At 40.6% G+C, this 20,173-nt stretch overlaps 1 protein-coding gene and 1 pseudogene across 4 annotated transcripts in view; one reads left to right on the top strand and one right to left on the bottom strand.

The window, feature by feature from the left end:
• Window positions 1-12,596, bottom strand: part of LOC148357418 (proton myo-inositol cotransporter-like) — a 42,873-nt pseudogene extending 30,277 nt beyond the window's left edge. The window contains exon 1 of the transcript XR_015851962.1: window positions 11,991-12,596. The product of XR_015851962.1 is annotated as a proton myo-inositol cotransporter-like (transcript). The remainder of the gene's footprint in view (window positions 1-11,990) is intronic.
• Window positions 12,597-14,397: 1,801 nt separating this feature from the next.
• Window positions 14,398-20,173, top strand: part of LOC148357417 (solute carrier organic anion transporter family member 1C1-like) — a 47,398-nt gene continuing 41,622 nt past the window's right edge. For 2 of the 3 annotated variants that reach the window (XM_088346833.1, XM_088346832.1), the window contains exons 1-2: window positions 14,398-14,732; window positions 14,805-14,880. In XM_088346833.1, coding sequence (XP_088202959.1) covers window positions 14,830-14,880 — 51 coding nt within the window. In that variant the 5' untranslated portion in view covers window positions 14,398-14,732; window positions 14,805-14,829. The remainder of the gene's footprint in view (window positions 14,733-14,804; window positions 14,881-20,173) is intronic. The other variant, XM_088346831.1, reaches the window with a different exon arrangement.

The raw sequence follows: 20,173 nt of genomic DNA, 5'->3' as shown, positions 1-20,173 counted from the left end.
TTTTTAGAAAAATTTACTTTTATTGTCATTCTTTGTAACCATGCACACAGAACGAAATGTCGATACACCTGACCCGTACAGTTAAACTGTAGCGAGCCAATGCAGCCGCAGCCAAACAGGGTGCAGCCATTTTAGTCATTGGGTGACCAAACTCCCCAATTCCAACCCTTAATGCCGAGCGCCAAGCAGGGAGGCAATGAGTACCAATGTTGTAAGTCTTAGGTATGACTCGGCTGGTTAAATACCATACATACCTCCAAGCTGTACTTCATCTTTTATCTTTTATTCACTCAAGGCTAACACATCAACCTTCCTTTTAGTCATCATCCTTCCGATCTCCTGTTTCTTCCACTCAGTCGCTTTACTTCCACATCCTCCCACATTTTTTGACCCTATAACTAGGGTTTGCTTTTGGTCTGCCGCCCCTCTTTCTTTGCCTTGCTGTCTCTTAGGGAGTAAAGATAGAGAGGACAGTCCCCTCGCTCCCTACACTTTAGTCGCCTCCTACGACACGCAGCGGACCACGGTGGTAGAATTCTCTTACCTCTCATGAGGAGAGGGCCCCTCACCACAGGGTACATATAGGTATCATATTTTCTTGACCATAGGGCGCACCATGTGAAAGGGCGAAGTCTCCTCAGTTTGCTCTATTTCTGTATTAACCACTGCAGAGGGTGATCCCGCTCGACTGGGGGAGGGTGCCCTCTGCTTTCACGAATAGTTTCCCCTCGCACATCCAAGGAGCAAATCCTTACATTCCCCCAAAACTTACAACATACAAAGTCGTTTTAGTAACGTTTGCACGAAGAGGGACATTTCATTCAAAAGTGAGCAAAAAGCACCCTTTTACTTTCAATTTTTACCCAGTCTTTCAAGACAAAAAGAAGGAAGAAAGATGTTTCTTTAAAAGGAAGAAAAAACATGGAAGAATAAATAAGAAAACGAGGAAAAAAAGATAAAGGGAATAAAAGAAAAGCAAGGGAAAAGAAAGCAAAAAATGAAAAATGGAGAACAAAAGAAAGAGAAGTCCTTCAGAGCCTCACCAGCCTCGTCGGACCATCTCTTTACTGTGCGAGACACAGCTGGTTGCCTGTGTATAAGAGGTTTGTACACAGGCAGAAGACAAATCAGGTTGTGGTAAGGGGAATGTGGGGGTGAGGAGGTGTATCCCTCCTTGGTGTTGGTATAGCACAAGTCCAGTGTCTTATTGTCTCTGGTGCAGCATGTTACATATTGAGTGAAAGTGGGCAGAGTGGAGAAAGAAAGAATAGAGAGCAATTAAAGATAAAAATAAAAAATATGCTAGGGAATGAAGTAACAAACTTGCAAGTGGGGAATGAACAACTATTCTTTCTTTTTCTTTTTTTCCCTTTTATTTTTGAGTTTTATTGTTCATCTCTTATCTTTTTTCATTTTTCTGTTCTTTTTCTGTCTTTTTTTCTTTTCTTTTTTATTTCCTTTTAAAGAAAAATTCTCATTTATTTTCTTTAAAAAGTAATAATGTGGGTTTTTGGACAATTTGATTCTCCATATTTAGTCTTCTTCCGTTGTAATTTTATCTGTCGTTTTCGGCGGCACGACGATACAGTCACATCAAGTGGGAAAATAATACACACTGTTCCTTTTACTTGCTATTGAGGCGGAGGCCTCAAACTATCATCATAGTGGCCGCAATTGGCCCCGGACCACTATTTTGAGACCCCTGGTTTAGAACAATTCAAAAATAATTAGTTTTTTTTCACCTAATTCTGCATAATAAAGGTCAGGAAAACTGCCATTGGTTTTGACCAAAGTGCTCTATAAATTTCTGTCACACTCCCTTGGAGGAAGAAATCCTCTTTGATGTCTTCAGTGATTTGAAAAGCGGTATGAAAATGCAGACCAAGATCAAACATTCTTTCCCTACTTAAAGCCTCATTAGAGCATTTGTACCACCAGCAAACTTTATTGCTAGACACGGGGAGACCGAAGAGAAGTACATTACAGTAACACAAACATAAATTATAATCTCAGTTTAAGCAATAGGCCATTTTAATAGTATTCTTAACGTGTAACTGAAACGACAGATTATAGCAGGAATTGCCAACCCAAAATGTTAAATGAGCCGGATTGGAGGGAAAAAAACATACAAAAACAAATGTGTCTGGAACCAGAAGAAATAACAGCTTTAAATCAGCCATATAATCAATGCAACATGTGCTGTGTGTATCTATATTAGCTATATTAGCCTACTATGCCTAATAAAATGACTGAGTTAATTCATCCTGTGAAGAATGATGCATAACGTTTTAACTCTATTGTAGGATACTTCCTCAAGTTTCATTCAGTATGTTTCATTTCTTTGGTAAAATAAAAAAGACCACATTTTTGTATGTCATTTTTATTTAGAGGTTTTGAAAAACAAAACAAAATGGAGCGTGTATAACATGCCTGTCGTCTGGGTAATGAAAACAGTGCAATAAAACATAGCATGCATTAATGAAGATAAAACAATAGATGTTTGATAAGTAAAGTGAATAAAATCACATGAGTGCAAGCTTGACTTCTTTGCAAATGTTAAACAGGTCAGTACATAGGCAAAACAAAGCAGCAGCATCTTCTCCATCTTTTTTGATACTAAAAGCAGCCATCCCCGGTCCTGAGCAAGCAAACAAAAGATAATGTCCCCAAGCGTTATCCGAAATATGTACTGACAAAAATCAGAAATCACTTACAAAAGTAATACTTTGTTACTGAAAAAAAGTGATTATTACAATCGTGCTCTTACCCGTTTAATGTGACTTCTGTGATGTCGATAGGACTGCAGCATTCAGTTGTGATGCTGCCACTTTAAAAGGGGGCAGAGCTTGTATGCCACTCGGCTCGAACAGGAAAGACAGTGAAATGGCCGCAAGCAAATGAGCTGATTTTCCTCCCATCTCATAATTACATTACAAAGTAAGACACTGAGTTCAAATGTAAACTTAATGCTACTGTCATGATTACTGATGTGACTCAGCTGTGCCCGCTCATTTGGCGCCAACTGCCGCGGGTTCTGATTGGCTCCCTGTCAGTATTTGAGACCAGTCCTGTCAATCCCCTGTTGTCAGTCCATCTGCGAACGTCTGTTTTTCAAGGCGTTTTTTCTCCCGTTTGTCTCCTGCTATGACCTGTTTTGATCCTGACCACGTCTGCTCTCCCGTCCCGACTTACGACACGTTTTTTTATCCCAACCAAGTTTTTGCTCTCCTGTCAATTGACCGGTTTTCCGTCCCTGACACTGCCATCGCTCGCTACGGAAGATCCACTTCCGTGTTTGGATCACAATCCGAGTAGGAGAGCGATTTTCTTCCCGTCTTCAGCGAACACTGGATCGTGACGACAGACGATGGTAATCAGTTTTTCCTTCAATAAAAAGTGTGGTAAGCGTCACGCAAGTGGGTCCTGTTTCCGTTCTGGTCCGGACAGTATGGACGGACCACAAAATGACCCAGCGAACGCTCACACAAGCGCCGATCGGAGAGAGACGGAGACTCCCTCCGCCATGCAGCGCTCACATCGGACAGAGGGGCAGGTCCGACGGATGTCGGGTGACGTGTCCGCCATTCTTCGACTTGTTCGGCAGCAACAACAGTTGTTTCAGCGCCAACAAAAATGGCTGGATACACTCCCGGAGTTTCTTGCCCGTCAGCTGCACATGTCGGCCCCGCCCCCCCGGGAATTCTCTTCCTGACGTGACGTAGCGCAGCCTGCCCGTCCCGTCCACGGACTCGCCCGCCATTGGAATGGGGTAGCCGCGAGAAAAAATTTGTGGCAATCCCGCTCAGGTGCGTGCGTTTATTGTGAACATTTTGACCAAGTTGGCATTAACGATTAATCATCTGTCCGGGAGGGCTCGACTGTGGGTAACCGCAGAGTTTGAACGAGGGTCGTCGGCTTGATCTTCCTTTGATCTACTAGCTCAGGAGCTGCTCAAAGTGTTCGACACGGGATCCTCGTCGGCCAACGCGTCGAGGTCCTTAATGAGCATACGTCAGGGAAAACGCACGATCGCCGATTACCTGATGGATTTTCCGACATTGACTAGCCACAATCACTGGAACCCTGAGGCATTGGTGGATGCCTACCTTCTTCTGTCATGATTACTGATGTAACTCTGTCTGTGAACCTCTATTTTTCAAGGCAAGCCTTTTTTGACCCCTGACTGCCACCTGTCCCGTTTTTGCTCCCGTTTGTCTACGGCTACGACCCGTTTTTGATCCCGTTACGTTTTTGCTCTCCTGTCCCGGCAATCGACCGGTTTTCCCTCCCTGACACCACCATCGCTCGCTACGGAGGATCCACTTCCGTGTTCGGATCACAATCCGAGTACGAGAGTGTTTTTCTTCCCGCCTCCAGCAAACACCGGATCGAGGGCGCAGCCCTTCCTCTTTCCTTCAATAAAACTAGTGGGAAACATCACGCAAGTGGGTCATGTTTCCGTTCTGGTCCTGAGAGCTACACATTTTTACAGCATTGGAATACGTGAATTTCTGTCATTTTTGTCCTCCTATAGAAACAATATTCAAAGAAAAATGTATTTCATCCCTCCTTTTTCATTTTATAAACATTTTTTGGAAAGGAGCCAATTTTGGTGTCTACTTTCCTTCGGACCGATCAACCGTTATCAATATCAATAAAAGAATGACATCCTAAAGCTAAAAGCGTTAGGGTCAAATGTGACACCTACATTTTTAAGTCACTCTGGATCATATTACATTTGTCAAGTATCAAAAAAGGGCAGTTAATACTAGAACAGGTTATCATCAAGTAGTCAAGTTCTCGGTATCATACTAAGTAGAGATACCTTTAATACTCCTGATGAGAAATGGGCAATAGTGCATCGTACCTTCAGATTCAGATTCAGATTCAGATCTACTTTATTGTCATTCTAGTACACGTGTATACAGAACGAAATGTCGATGGATCTGACTCCCACAGTTTCCCTCAGTGTCCTTCAGTGTACAGATATAAATAAAGCTGTATTGTGTTATTTACCATAGTGCCGATAGTGCAAGAAGAGACGCTAACCAGATGTGCAAGATGGGCAGTCAGGTTAACACAGTACCATTATATTGTAAACAATAACACTGTAAGTAATAACACTGTAAGTAACAATAGTGCAGAGATCAAATGTGCAAGGAGTGGCAAGCTATAAAAAAAACTGCCACTAGTGCAAAAGTCAAATTAGCAGCCGTTTAGATTTAAGTTAACTATATGTTAGATTGACCATTTAACAGTCTAATGGCCAGGGGGACTAGACTATTGCGGAGCCTGGTGGTCCTGCACCGCACACTGCAGTACCTCTTCCCAGAGGCTAGCAGAGTGAATAGTCCATGATGGGGGTGAGAGGGGTCCCCGGTAATGTTCTTAGCATGGGATAAGCAGCGCTTCTGGCCAATGTCCTGAATGGAGGGAAGTGTAGTCCCGATTATTTTCTCCGCTGTCCTCGTTACCCTCCTCACACTACCCCAGTCGGTAGCGCTGCAGCCTCCACACCACACAGAGATACAGCTGGTCAGGATACTCTCTATGGTGCCCCTGTAGAATGTGATGAGGGATGGTGGGGGCAGGTGGGCTCTCCTCATCCTCCGCAGGAAGTACAGGCGCTGCTGTGCCCTCTTAACCAGAGATGCAGTGTTCACGGACCAGGTGAGTTTGTTTGTGATGTGCACCCCTAGGAACTTGATACTGCTGACAACCTCCACAGCCTTGTTGTTGATGCAAAGTGGGGCATGGTTGGGCTGGTTTTTCCTAAAGTTCCTAAAGTCGTACCTGCATCGATACTAGCCTTTTTAAGGCATCTTGACAGTGACTGATACTGGTTTTCTGTATTGGTGATAATATCAACATAAAGTCCATTTTCCAATCAGAAATTGGCTATTTAGAAAAGGAAGACATTATAATTGCCAACATGCGGCGGATGGTTAGCACACAGCCCCGGGGTGCCGAGGTCCAGGGTTCAATTTCAGCTATTGCCTTTTTTAACATTATTATTATTGTATTATTTTTTTAAATGACTAAGACATTAAAATATATAGAGACAAGTGTTGTTTACTTTAAGTATTGCCTGCAAAGTTAGGCAACGTAGCTAGGTGAAATTTCTTACCTACTTGACTATGTCAATGTTGCTGTGCAAGTTTCCGTCTTTTTAAGAGAAGTAAATCTTTCGGTTTGGCTTACTTAAAAGAGCTGGCTCTTTTGGCCCCCAAACAGCTCTTCAGATTTTCTTTGTTGTTTGTATCCATATATTACCAGTTATTGTGTAACATAATGCACAAAATGCCTTAAAAAAGGTTCTAAAAAAAAAAGAAAAAAGAAAATTAGAAAAAAGAAACAAGGAAACTAAAGTAAAAAAATAAAAAGAGAGAAAAAAATAAAGTAAAATGGGAAAAAAAGAAAAATAACAGGAGAAGGATACAGTTTTGGGGGTTATCTTTTATAGCTCATGTGTTACATTCAAATAATTAGCAAATTATTTGAATCTTTTTGCACAGTTCTTTGTAGGGTCCAATGTACCCTCTGATGGTGTTGCGCACCGTTTTATTCGTCACATGGGCTAAGTAGCTCATACCTAGTTTCCTGTAGCATAGTTTTGCTGTGAGAGTCCATGTCTTACAAGCGTCGAGGAAGATGGAAGGATTCAGGTTGCTCATCATTATTACAAGTGACACTCACAGACTTTTTATGATTGCTTAGACCTGTGTAAGCTTAGAGGGAACATTGCCCCTGACCAAAGATATTTCATAAATAGAAAGGGATCGTAGGAGGACATTTAGAAGTTTTTATATTTTCTGCAATAATTGATGAATAGTATGGTAGCGGTGCATATTACTTGTTTTTTGATTCTACAGTAGTTCATTGTTAATGAAGAACGGTTGATTCTGGTAAAAAGTTAAGGTCATGGATGTCTACAGGCTCTTTTCCACAAGCTGCTCACATTCATTTTTTAGTTAATTGATGAACAAGAATATTGGATAAGATTAGATAAAATCAGTTCAGTTATACAATTCCAATGTATATCCATGTTGTATATTTGGACTGGTGTAAATTTAAAGCTCTGTTGGATATAAAAAAATTATCATGCAAGTCATTAATCTTGGTGTTGCACACTGATTTACAAGAAAATTGAAGAAAAGTGGCACTCCACACCAAAAAGGTTGCTGACCCCTGCCATAGACAGTTAGGTCTCTTGCCACATGAAGGTTTCAAACTATAAAATGGTTTTAGAAACCCTGAAGGAGGACAGTTTGACAAGGTTTTTTTTCTTGTACCTCCTTCTTGTAAAACAAGGGAAATGAGTCTGGTGATGTGGTACAGCCTTATTTAAAAAAACATTATAAACCTCCAAGAGGGACTGGGGCTAACTGAAGCTCGCCACAAGATTAAACAATGAAAATTATAGAGACCAAAACAATTTTACCTATGAAAGGTTATTCCAGCTTATTGGGATTCTATGGTTCAGTGTTGAGTGCATCCATAGGGAGCACAATGAGACAGCATTCTCTTTTTGATTTTTTGGCTCCATGTACTGGAAAAGTGTGATAGTTTGACCCAACTAGCTTAGCCCTTTTGATCGACATGCCTATTGTGAGTAGGCATGTCAATCGAAAGGGCGTGTCTTATTTAGTCTTCTATACATATTTGCCACGCTGTGATCTAAGGGACTGGCCTTCCCTTGCACCAGACAACACAGTGCCAGATATTACACATTGGGGCTGTAGAAATTGTCTGACTGGCTAAAAGAACCCCTTATTTTTCTTCAGCTACACAAACCTCTCTCCTTTTGCATTCCATTTATTGACTCAAGTGCCACACCTTACCCCCAAAAAACAACTCTTTTGTTCTACCTTGTTGAGTAGATTACCGAGTTTCTCTTGTCAACAATGTGCTTTTTTCTTTCGTTTGATTTTTACTTGTCATGTAAATAAAACGTAGGTTGTAAGAATCAAACCATGTGCATTTTTTGTGTGTCTCTTCTTTTTGTCTTTTGGACTGATCAATGATTATGCATATTAATGAACTGTAAAATCGACTACCATAAATTTCGGACTATAAACCGCTACTTTTTTCCCAAACCTTCAACCCTGCGGCTTATTCAGTGATGCAGCCAATTTACGTAATTTTTCTAACAGCCGCCAGCGGCGCTCGAGTACAGAAGGTAAGATTAAGACCGGTGAAATATATGCGCCGAGGAAGACTGCAACTTCTTAGCTTTTGCACAAATTAAATTAGCGTACACATATCCTCATCATGCAAATTGCAAAAAGAAAGGCACATGACGTAGCTTTCAAGCCTAAAGGAAAAGAGCAGTCCGATAAAGAAGGAAACAGAGCTACTGCACGTAAATTTCACTTTGCGAGAGTGTTGCTAGCGTGTTTTGGAATTAGAGAGCGTAGCATACTGGGGAAGACGACTTTGTTGACGTCAGTTACAGGGAGGAAGAGAGAACGGTTTACCGTGGTTTTCTACAAGCACATTATGTTTTTTTTAACAGACCCGTTCACCGTGATGCGAGTATTTTACGGTATTTAAACACAATCTGTTTAGAGTAATGCTTCCTTCACAATCTGTTTAGAGTAATGCTTCCTTCATTTATTTATTTATTTATTTCTTCATCGATCTTGCGGATCAACCGAGGCCTGAAGCCCAACGCACCCGAACGGCGACATCTTGTGACGATCTCGACAAAGACTACAGCTAAGTTAAATGATTCAGCAAAGCCAAAATTTGGTCTTTTAAATGTTAGATCGCTCGCTCCCAAAGCTTTACCTGTTGATAATATTGTTTGCGATTATAAACTTAACTGTATTGGTCTCTGTGAAACTTGGTTACGCCCGGATGAGTTTTTACTGCTAAATCACGCTTCTCCTCAAGACTACGTGAGTAGCCATGCGGCACGCACGTTGAAGAAGGGTGGCAGTGTCGCGCTAATTTCTGAAAAAACGCTCAAATTTACTCCTCGTACCTCTAATAATTACAAGGCGTTCGAGGCTCTTGTGATGCAGTCCTCTCTATTGTCAATTTATGTAGTAACTATTTATCGCGCACCTGGGCCATACACAGCTTTCTTGGACGAATTTGCTGAACTTTTGTCTGAACTAGTAATCTATGCAGACAAAATTATAATTATGGGGGACTTTAACATTCATATGAACTCTCCACTCAATTCACTCACTGTTGCGTTTCGGTCTCTAATTGATACATTTGGTTTTAACCAACTCGTTGATTTGCCAACTAATAAAGATGGAAACACGCCAGATTTGGTTCTGACTCGAGGAGTTTCAATCTCAAACATGACGGTGTTACCGTGTACTACAGTTATCTTGGATCATTATTTAGTTACATTAGAGGTACTAGCTAAATGTAGTACTAAAAAAGCTGAAGGGTTTAGTGGATGCAATGTAAGCACTGCCACACTTTCTGAGCTTTCCGATCGTCTTCCAGGAGCAATTGCGTCCTTTCCTTCATACAAAGGCTCTAGCGACTCACTCATGAATGTGTTTAATGCTACCCTGGCTAGTGTCCTGGATTCAGTAGCGCCCATACGGCTTAAATCACGACGCCTTGTTTTAATGATGAAACTAGATCCCTTAAACAAGAATGCAGGAAATCTGAAAGAAAATGGCGCGCTACCAAGCTTGAGGTTTTCCACCAAACCTGGTGTGACAGTCTGTTGAAGTATAAAGCGGTTCTTGCCTCTGCAAAATCAGCCTACCTTTCGAAGGTGATTGCGTCACAAAAGAACAATCCCAAAGTCCTTTTCGACACTGTAGCATCGCTTACAAGGCAACAGACTATCCCAGATAGTTGCACTCATTCAGCCCATGACTTAATGGTCTTCTTTACTAAGAAGATTCAATGCATACAGGAAGAAATTGCTAAAGACCGTATTAATACAACACATACTAAAGCGATGAAATCTATAGATGCACGACATGGTGGCTGTCCAGGGAATTTGTCCCGTTTTAGTGAACTGTCACTCGATAATCTTAAACAGATGGAGAATACGGCCAAAACCGACGACTTGCCAGTTCGACCTGCTATTAAAGGTCTTTTTGGTGTCCTTGCACCTTCAGTTCTAAATATTATAAACATATCACTCTCCTCAGGTGTAGTTCCAGCGGCTTTTAAGTCCGCCGTTATTAAACCCACACTGAAACGACCCAACCTTGATCCAGAAAGCTTATGTAATTATAGACCTGTGTCAAACCTATTGTTTCTTTCTAAAGTACTTGAAAAAGTAGTGGCACAGCAGCTGAATGATTTCATATCCGAGAACAATCTTTTTGAATCAATGCAATCAGGATTCAGGGCTAACCACTCTTTTGAGACAGCTCTGATTAAGGTAACCAATAATCTCCTACGGGCAATGGACTCTGGCGCTTCATCACTTTTGCTGCTGCTGGACCTTAGTGATTTGCCACAGTGGACCATAATATCTTACTAGAACGGTTGGAAACATGGATTGGTCTCTTGGGAAACGTCCTCTTATGGTTCAGATCCTACTTCTCAGATAGGACCCACTGTGTTAAATATGGCGAAATGACATATGAGCCCTTTAAGGTTACCTGTGGTGTTCCGCAGGGTTCAGTGCTTTGCCCCCTTCTTTTCAGCATTTACATGCTTCCATTAGGTGATATTATTCACAAGTACTGTATAATATCAGTTTCCATTGCTATGCAGATGACACTCAACTATATCTCCCAATGGAGGAATCTGCCACAAATGAATTATACTCTCTCTCTCTCCTCTTTCTCTTTCTCATTCTCTTTTTCTCTCTCTCTTTATATCAGTCAATTTTTTCTCTATTTTTGTCATTCTCTGTATAATTAAACTGTGCAAATTTGGAGGCCTGCCTCACTGAGATAAAAGAATGCATGTCACTCAATTTATTGCGTTCTCTTATCATTATACAAAATCATACATGGACTTTCCCCCTCATATCTTTCAGATCTGATTTCCCCCTATCTCTTGGCCCGAAGCCTCCGTTCTGAGAGTGCCGGTCTTCTGGTGATCCAAGAAGTGTTCCGCAGGTTTGAGAGCGTTCTCCATCCGGGCACCGGTGTTGTGGAATGCTCTTCCCCCTGAGATCCGATCTGCAACCTCAGTGGAAATGTTTAAATCCAAGCTTAAAACTCACTTCTACTCCATAGCATATGAATAACCTAAACTGCTTATGTTTAATAACCTGTGAAGCCCTTTGAGACTCTTTGTGATTAAGGGCTGTACAAATAAAAATGACTTGACTTGACTTTGCATGATAAATGCTAGACACAATATGAGGTTATTTCACATTAATTTGCTATGGGAAACCGTGAGCACCACTTTCTGGCCGAAACGGTAACTACAGAATTAGATTCTGAACTAAATAAAAATGATACAACACAATTTTTTCTACAAGGCTTAAAAACAATCTTTTGATAGAAATAACCTTGTATCGCTTCTTTTTTGACCTATCCAGGATATTTGTTGGGCGGCCAAATTAAATCTCCCAATAAGCCAGATCCAAGTTTGACATGCCTTATTTAAAATAATGCGTTTTAAAATGAGAGTTATGTATTTCTGCTTATTTTTCAAATCAACATCATTTTTTAAGGAACCAAGTTTTATTCATCACTAGAAGGAGCCAAATAATACACAACGTCTTCTTAAAGTGGGGTGCATCATAAGAAAAGCTAAGCCTGCAATCATGCCAGCAAAGTACCACATTACCATTATTTCTTAGACACCCATATTTTTGGGTCTTTGTTCCGTCCAAACAGGTCTTTTAAAAGGAAAATAAATGAGCTAGGCGCAATGGAAAATAAAAAATAAGGGCTCTTTGAACTCAGTTGGGCATTGTTAACTTATCCTTGATAGAGAAAATGTTTAATTTTTTGCTTTTTGTGGACCCCTCAAACAACACACTGTACCTACAAGGAAAAAAAAGTTTGGGTACCTTTTTTTGTTTTAACTTAAAATATTCTCACCGAGCCCCACTCCGACCACAAGCCGCCCGGCCAGGATCACCTCCTTCGGTTCCCAGCACGATGCCGCCGACTGCGAAGAAGAAGCTGGCCAACAGGATGCGAGCCCGCCGCTCGAACAGTTCGTTGAGGAAGGCTCCGAGGAGGGCAGCCACGGCAGCCTCAGCCACAGTTCTTGAGATGAGCAGCTCTTGCCAGAGAGCGCTCAGTTTCATCTTCCTCTTGATGAGCAGAATGGCCCCGGAGATCACACCGGTGTCATAGCCGAATAAGAAACCGCTCAAGGCGGAGAAACTCGCCAGAAAGTAGACAAAGCCTAGCGTGACATCTTGCATGAATTGTTTCCTCACAGACCGCTCCAGGTCAGCGGAGGAAGACGCAGTGGAGAAGGCGGCGCCCGGCTGCGGGCTCCTGCTGCCGGTACCAGACGAAGCCTTAATGAGACTCCACTCGCCTCCGTCGCTAGCTTTCCTCCAGCGCTTGCCCACCAGGTTGCTCATGTTGCGCAGGTTGTAGTCAGGATCCCCCTGCTTGCGCAACATCAGAGCGATGGAGCTTTTTATTTCCCACTTTGCTCGGAGGGCAGAGCAGGCAGATTACGCTCATCTCCCCTGTAGTCGTGACATGAGTCTTATAGAAGAAGTGTTCGGACTCTCTTGAAAACACTTTATTTCACTCCCTCCTTTTTTCTCTTTCTCTCTTTTTCTTCTCTCTGTCCCTCCCTGTCTCTAATCATTTTCCTTGTCTCTGTCTCTCTGTTGCCCTTTCCCTCTCTCTGTCCCTCTCTCTTTCTCTCTTCCTCCCTAGCTTTTTCTCTCTCTTCCTTTCTATCTATCTTTCTGTCTCTCTCTTTCTCTATTGGTCCCTCTCTTTATCTCCTTCTCTTTCTATCTTTCTGACACTCTCTCTCTCTCCTCTTTCTCTTTCTCATTCTCTTTTTCTTTCTCTCTTTATATCAGTCCATTTTTTCTCTATTTTTGTCATTCTCTGTATCTTTCTTTATTGTCCTCTCATTTTTTCTTTCTTTGTCTGCCTTTCTTTCTCTTTTTCTCTGGCTCCCTCTTTATTTCTCAATTTTTTTTATCATCCTTTCTTTCCCTCATTTTCTCTCTCATTTAAACCCTCTTTCTGTTTCTCTTTCTAGTCAAGTCATGTTTATTTGTATAACCCTTCTATTATTATGCTTTCTCTATATCCCTTATTTATTTATTTCTGTATTTTTATTTATATTACCCTCTCTTTCTTTCTCTCCTTTTTTCTGTCTCCCTTTATGCCCCATTCTCCCGCTCTTTGTCACTGTCTTTCTCTTTCTCTAAATCTCTTTTTCACTCTCCCTTTCCCTCTTTTGCTTTATCTCTCTCTCTCTCTCTTTATGGGGCGGCAGTAGCTCAGGAGGTAGAGCGCTCGTCTTGGCATCTAGGAATCCGAGTTCGAATCCCGGCTCGTCCTTGTTACATGTTGAAGTGTCCTTGGGTAAGACACTGAACCCCTAATACCCCCAATAAGCAGGTTAGCGCCTTACATGGCTGCAAGGCCGTTATTGGGAAATGTGGAGCACATTGTAAAGCGCTTTGGGAAGTCATTGACTTGAAAAGCGCTATATAAATTTTTAAGCTTCACAGTGATATCTTTCAAAACAAATGTCTCCATTCTCCAGTCTCCATGTCTCAAATCTTCCATTATTACCTGCTGTCATCTAGTGGACAAAAACTACCATTGCAAATGTTAAAAAAATTAATAAATCAATGGACAAATTCCGAACCAGTTAGATATAATTCTACACCATTTGTTGCCATAGCAACAGCTTCCAGACATCGTACGAATTACAATTAAAATCAGTTGTCTTTATTGTCATTGATAACAATTTTGTGCACGAGATTAGAGATAAACATGTTAGTACATTTTTGTAAGTTAAAAGAAAATAATAAAATAAAATAAATGATTAAATAAAAAACAATATATATATATATATATATATATATATATATATATATATATATATATATATATATATATATATATATATATATATATACATATATATATATATATATATATATATATATATATATATATATGCATATGATATGTATTTGTGGTTAGTATTCTATAAGTAGTTATTATATATTTTTCAAATTATGACTTCATCTAAAAAAATCCCAATCTTTACAATTGTTTTGGTGATTAAATGTAATCTCTGACAGCAATTCATTACAAAATAATCTCTCCAATCAACATTTTATGAATCCTCCACTGTATGCACAGTAGCATGATCACATTAAGTAAGAGAAAGCCATTGTTTGACAATCAATAGAGCAGGAAGACTTTGATCCCCAAGGGGGGAGCAAGGGGGAACACCAGGCCTTACAAAATGCTTCTCTGGGGGAGGAAGGCCCTTGAGTTTGAAAAGCCACAACAATAAAAAAGAGTAAAGCTAAAAGCCACACGTGGGCTTCATGCTGTTGCTGTTTTTTGTGCTGTGTACTTGCCAGTGATGTTCTCATGGTGGCTGAGGGATCTTGGGGAAATCTTTTGTTTGCTTGGTCTTCCTGGGCTGGACCTTAACCAGGTAGCACGTATTTTTTATCAACGCGATCAACAAGCGCACACGAGCTCTCCGGTTACTGATTACAGGTGATGTTGTAGTTTGTTTGTGATAAGGCTGGACTCAAAGTCCTGCCCGGTCGACAAGTTCTCTTTTTCACATCCCTGCAACCCCTTTTTAGCACCATTTCTGCTTCATAGGTAGGTGGTTTATTTTGTATTTCAAAGAAAAAATGTGGACTCAGCTGTTTTAAAAAAAATGTTATTGCGTAGTTTGCTGAAAAAAAGAAGCAACGTCATGAGTGTGGAGTCCATCAAGACGCGTGATGCTTGCTGCTCCAAGCTCAAGGTCAGTGCAAAGACGTTTGAACAATGCGTGAAAGCAGTGTCGATTTTAGGTTGAGAGCTTTGGGGTGCTGAGAATCCAGATCACAAACTACGGCCCGCCAAACCAAAATTGTGAAAATATAATGACGATATTTATCACTATAGTACTAGTAATAACTAAATTTTTCTGGTACTAACTTTGTCCCTTTGTGTCTCAGCAACAAAAATAGTACAAAATTAATACAAAAATGAAAAGCAAATTTAGTGCTTATAAACAGGGTCTCACATATTTGCCCCCATTCTGAATAGAAAAAAAATGTTATAGGGATACTACAAAAATACTACTGCAGAAATATTAAATACATATTTATAAATTATTAAAAATATACTAGTATGGAAATACTTCAAAAATACTACAAAGATACTACAAAAATATACTATGAAAATACTTCAAAGACACTACTGTATAAATACTACAAACTACAAGTAAAAAAAGACTATAGAGACTACTAATGTAGAAATGTTACAAAATAAACGTACAGTAATTGTATGAAAATACTACTATATAAATACTACAAAATAAAGATAAAATATTATTATAGAAATACTACTGTAGAAATACTAAAAACAAAAGTTGAGTAATACCATAACAATACAACTGTAGAAATACTACATTATAAAAGTACAGTATTATTATAAAATACTACTGTAGGAATACTACAAAAAAGTGCAATATGACTATTGAATACTACTTTAGAAATACTACAAAATAAAAGTACAGTAGATCTATAAAAATACGACAGAAATACTACGGATATACTACACGTGGTCAGGATCAAAATCATGTCGAAGCCGGGGAACAGATGGGAGCAAAAAGCGGGACAAGTAGAGTCAGGGTTGAAAAAGGCTTGCCTAGTGCTAACTGAGGTTCGCAGACGGACTGACAAAAAAGGACAGACAGGACTGGGTACAAATACTGATCGGGAGCCGATCAGAGCCCGCGGCAGTTGGCGCCAAAGGAGCGGGCACAGCTGAGTCACATCAGTAATCATGACAGGCTGGTTATTCCCATGTGTAGAAGAAAGTATCGCGTTAAACATACAGGACTATTTCCGAAAAATAGAATGTTGTAAATGGTCTGCATTTATATGGAACTTTTCAAGTCACTGAATACCTCCCAAGGTACTTTACAATGTGCTTCACACTTCTGATTATGGTGAAAACCTTCTATTTATCTTTCTGTTGTTCTATCTCACTTTCTTTATATCACTCCCTTTCTTTCCTTCTCCTTTGATATCCACCCTCTTTTTCTTCTTATTTATTTAGATAGATAGATAGATAGATAGATAGATAGATAGATAGATAGATAGATAGATAGATAGATAGATAGATAGATAGATACTTTATTCATCCCCGAAGGGAAATTCACATTTCCAGCAGCATCCCTGAGCTGAGAACAGTACAATAATAAAGTCAAAAGAATACAATATACAAATACCCAGTGTGACGTGCAAATGCCCACTGTAGCGTGTTATATAGAGTAACTAAATAGTGCTACACAGAATACATATTGCAGTAAGATTCGGTAATATCCAATGTAGGTGGTGTGGTTTAATGTGGGCCTTTACTCTGCCGGGTGGAGTTAAAGAGCCTCATGGCATGAGGAAGAAAAGATCTCTTCAGTCTGTCCGTAGTACAAGACAGTGACAGCAGTCTGTCGCTGAAACTGCTCTTCTGTCTGGAGATAATGCTGTGTAGTGGATGCGATGGATTGTCCATGATTGACCTCAGCTTTTTCAGTGCTCGTCTCTCAGCTACTGTTGTTAGGCTGTCCAGCTCTTTGCCCACAACAGAGCTCGCTTTCCTAGCCAGTTTATTGAGACGAGAGGCATCCTTCTTCTTGACGCTGCCTCCCCAACACGCTGCCGCATAGAAGAGGGCGCTTGCCACTACTGTCTCATAGAATATTTTCAGGAGCTTTTTGCAGATGTTGAAGGAGGCCAGCCTTCTGAGGAAGTAAAGTCGGCTTTGCCCTTTCCTACATAGAGCTTCTGTGTTGGCAGTCCAGTCCAGTTTGTTGTCCAGCTGCACACCCAGGTATTTGTAGGTCTGGACAAATTCTACCCATTCTCCCTTGATGGTTACAGGAACCGGGTGAGTTCTGGTTCTCCTGAAGTCCACCACCATCTCTCTGGTCTTGGTGGTGTTTAGGTGCAGGTGGTTTGCGTCGCTCCATCGGACAAAGTCCTGAATCAATTTCCTGTACTCCTCCTCCTGCCCGTTTCTGATACATCCCACGATCGCAGTGTCGTCGGCAAACTTTTGCACATGGCAGGACTCAGAGTTGTACTTAAAGTCCGATGTATATAGAGTGAATAGGAACAGGGTTAAGAGAACCTTAAGGTCACATCTTAAGCGGACTGGGAGCCAGTGCAAGTTAGCTAATATAGGAATGATATAGTCAAACTTTCTTGTCATAGTCAGAAGTCTCACTGCCGCATTTTGAACCAGCTGAAAACTTTTCATGCTAGACACCGTGAGACCAGAAAGCAATACATTACAGTAATAAAGCGGAAAACTAATAAGTGCATGAATTATAATCTCAGCATCTGATTGAGACAGCATCGGGTGAATCTTTGCAATATCATGCAGGTGGAAGAAAGCTGATCTTGTAATATTTTTCTCATGTAACTGAAACAACAGATTATCTGTTGACTGAGTCACTATAGGAGATATTATATTTGTTGAGGTTCTGAGCAGTGTTTGAGAACAAATCACGACAATGAGCTGAACCAGCAATCACCATTTCGTTTTTTCTTCTGGGTTAAGGCGCAAAAAAATAAGTGACATCCATCTTTGTATCTCAGTAAGGCAGGTCTCCAAATTTCTACAACTTTACTGAGCAGTTGTCTCCGGTGGCAGATACAGTTGAGTGTCATCTGCATCGCAATTGAAACTAATATTATCCTTGTGGATAATGTCAAGCGGAAGCTTGTAAAAATACTAAAAAGAAGGGGCCAAGTACAGAGCCCTGTGGAAAGCCACAAGGGGCATCAAAATTTCTAGAGTTGCCGTAGTTAACACATTTCGTCCTGTCCGACAGATAGGACCTAAACCACAAGAGTATGATTGCTGAGATACCGATCAATTTTCCATATGTTGTGGTCCACAGTATTAAAAAACCACACTGAGATCCATTAGCAGTAGCATTGACGAGGCACCGGGATCTATAAGAGATCATTGGTTACTTTAGCGAGGACTGTCTCAATAGTGATTCGCTCTGAGTTCTATGCAGCAACCTTTTCAAGTAATTTAGAAAAAAAAAATGGTAGATTTGACACTGGCCTATAATTACATCGGCTTTTTGGGGCAAGGTAAGGTTGCGTAAGCACTTGTTTAATGACAGCAGATGACTTGAAGGCTATCGGATCAATACCCGAGGAGAGCGATATATTAATAATATCTAAAACTGAAGGTCCTAAATCCCAAACAAATCTTTCACCAGTAAAGCCAGAAAAGGGTCAGGCAGGCGAGTAGTTCGTTTGGCCCGACTGACCATCCGTGTAAGACTACAGTATAAAGGGAAAAAAATCATTTAAACTGGACGTTTCTGAACAACCGCCGACACCGACGTGATCTAAAACTTCGGTATCTTTAAAGTAGGATGAGGTTGCAGAATGTCCATATAAAATTTCATTCAGGGTGAGTTGAATCTCTTGTTTAAAAAATACCATAAAGTCATGGGCAGCATTGGTAGAACTATTAGGGTTTAGTTGCTGTCTAGTAAGTGTCCCAATTTATCGAACCAAAAATTTGGAATATTTTAATGTACAGCAATAATCTTAGCGAAAAACAATGCTTTAGCTGACGCCAGAGTCACTTTATAATTTAGCAAACTGTCACTCCAGACCAGTCTGAAAATGTCAAGAGTGCCCCATTGTCATTCAGGTTTTCTGCAACATTTTTTGAGTTACCTGATTTCTTCAGTAAACCAGGGTGCCTGCTTCTTTGGTCAAAATGTATGCTGTAGAGGCGCAAAAGAGACAAATATACGAAGGGAAGGCCGCAGGTGGTGCAGGTAATAGTTCTATTAGAGCTGATAACGTTGCAGGACGGATACTAGGCTACTAAAACCAAAATTTTCTTTATCACAGTAAACATTAAACAGCACTAGACACTTAACAGAATAGTGATCAGAGCAAGCATTGGTATACGGTAACCTTAAACATTTGAGGCTACCTCGCCCAAGGTCAGAACAGGCTCTAGTGTATTCACATCTTTTTGAGATGGCATGTCAACTTTTTAGATAAAACCAAAAGTATGAATCAGCGACTTAAAATCAACCGTAAGAGGATTAGATGGGGTGTTTATGTGAACAATAAAACCACCAACAATCATAACTTTGTCAGCATAAGTTACTAGGTGAAATGATCTGCATTTATACAGCGCTTTTCAAGTCAATGACTTCCCAAAGCGCTTTACATTTGTGCTTCACATTTCCCAATAGAGGCCGTGATCTGTGCAGCCATGTAAGGCGCTAACCTGCTTATTGGGGGTATTGGGGGTTCAGTGTCTTACCCAAGGACACTTCGGCATGTAACACGGACAAGCCGGGATTCGAACTGGGATCCCTTAATCCTAAAACGATCGCTCTACCTCCTGAGCTACTGCCGCCCCCTAGGTCAGTTAAGAGTTCCGAAAATTCATCCAAAAAAATTAAATATGGTCCAGGTGGGCGATACACAACTACTAAATTAATTGTTGGTGACATAGAGGACCTCATAACAAGTACTTCAGTTTAGAAACAGTAGAGTTTTTTTCCAATGTAAGAGCAACATCACCACTTTTCTTGCACAATCATGCCAAATGTGAACTTGTAAAGTTAGGTCGGAGAAACCTCACCTAGTGATTCAAACTTATTTGATTTCAACCAGGTCTCACAAAGGCCAATTAGGTTAAGATTGTGATCACTAATAAGGTCATGAACCCTGTACCGAATTTTGAACCTTAGTGGTAAGTGATAACCTTAGTGTTAACCTCCGCACGAATTTTCTGCCTGGCCCGGATCTTGTGCCTCGAATGGTGGATTACACACCACAGGAATAATTTAGACGGATTGAGTAACAGAATGAATAACAGTAGAAAAATATCAGGGGGTGTGGTGCAGGCAATGGAACGCTCTAAACTACAATAGCTATGTGATTTGCATAAGTCTAGCATAGCACTAGTTAGCTTGAGCATTACAGACTTCACACCTGTGGTTACAGGCTCGCTTATCATCTGTGACCTGGCCTGCACTAATGTTCACTGTCATG

Source organism: Urocampus carinirostris, chromosome 11 (genome assembly GCF_059441175.1).
Source record: "Urocampus carinirostris isolate Australia breed hairy pipefish chromosome 11, RoL_Ucar_1.0, whole genome shotgun sequence".
NCBI classification, from domain to species: Eukaryota; Metazoa; Chordata; class Actinopteri; order Syngnathiformes; family Syngnathidae; genus Urocampus; species Urocampus carinirostris.
Note: the sequence above shows the minus strand (reverse complement) of the source record. Positions and strands in the feature narration are given on the sequence as shown.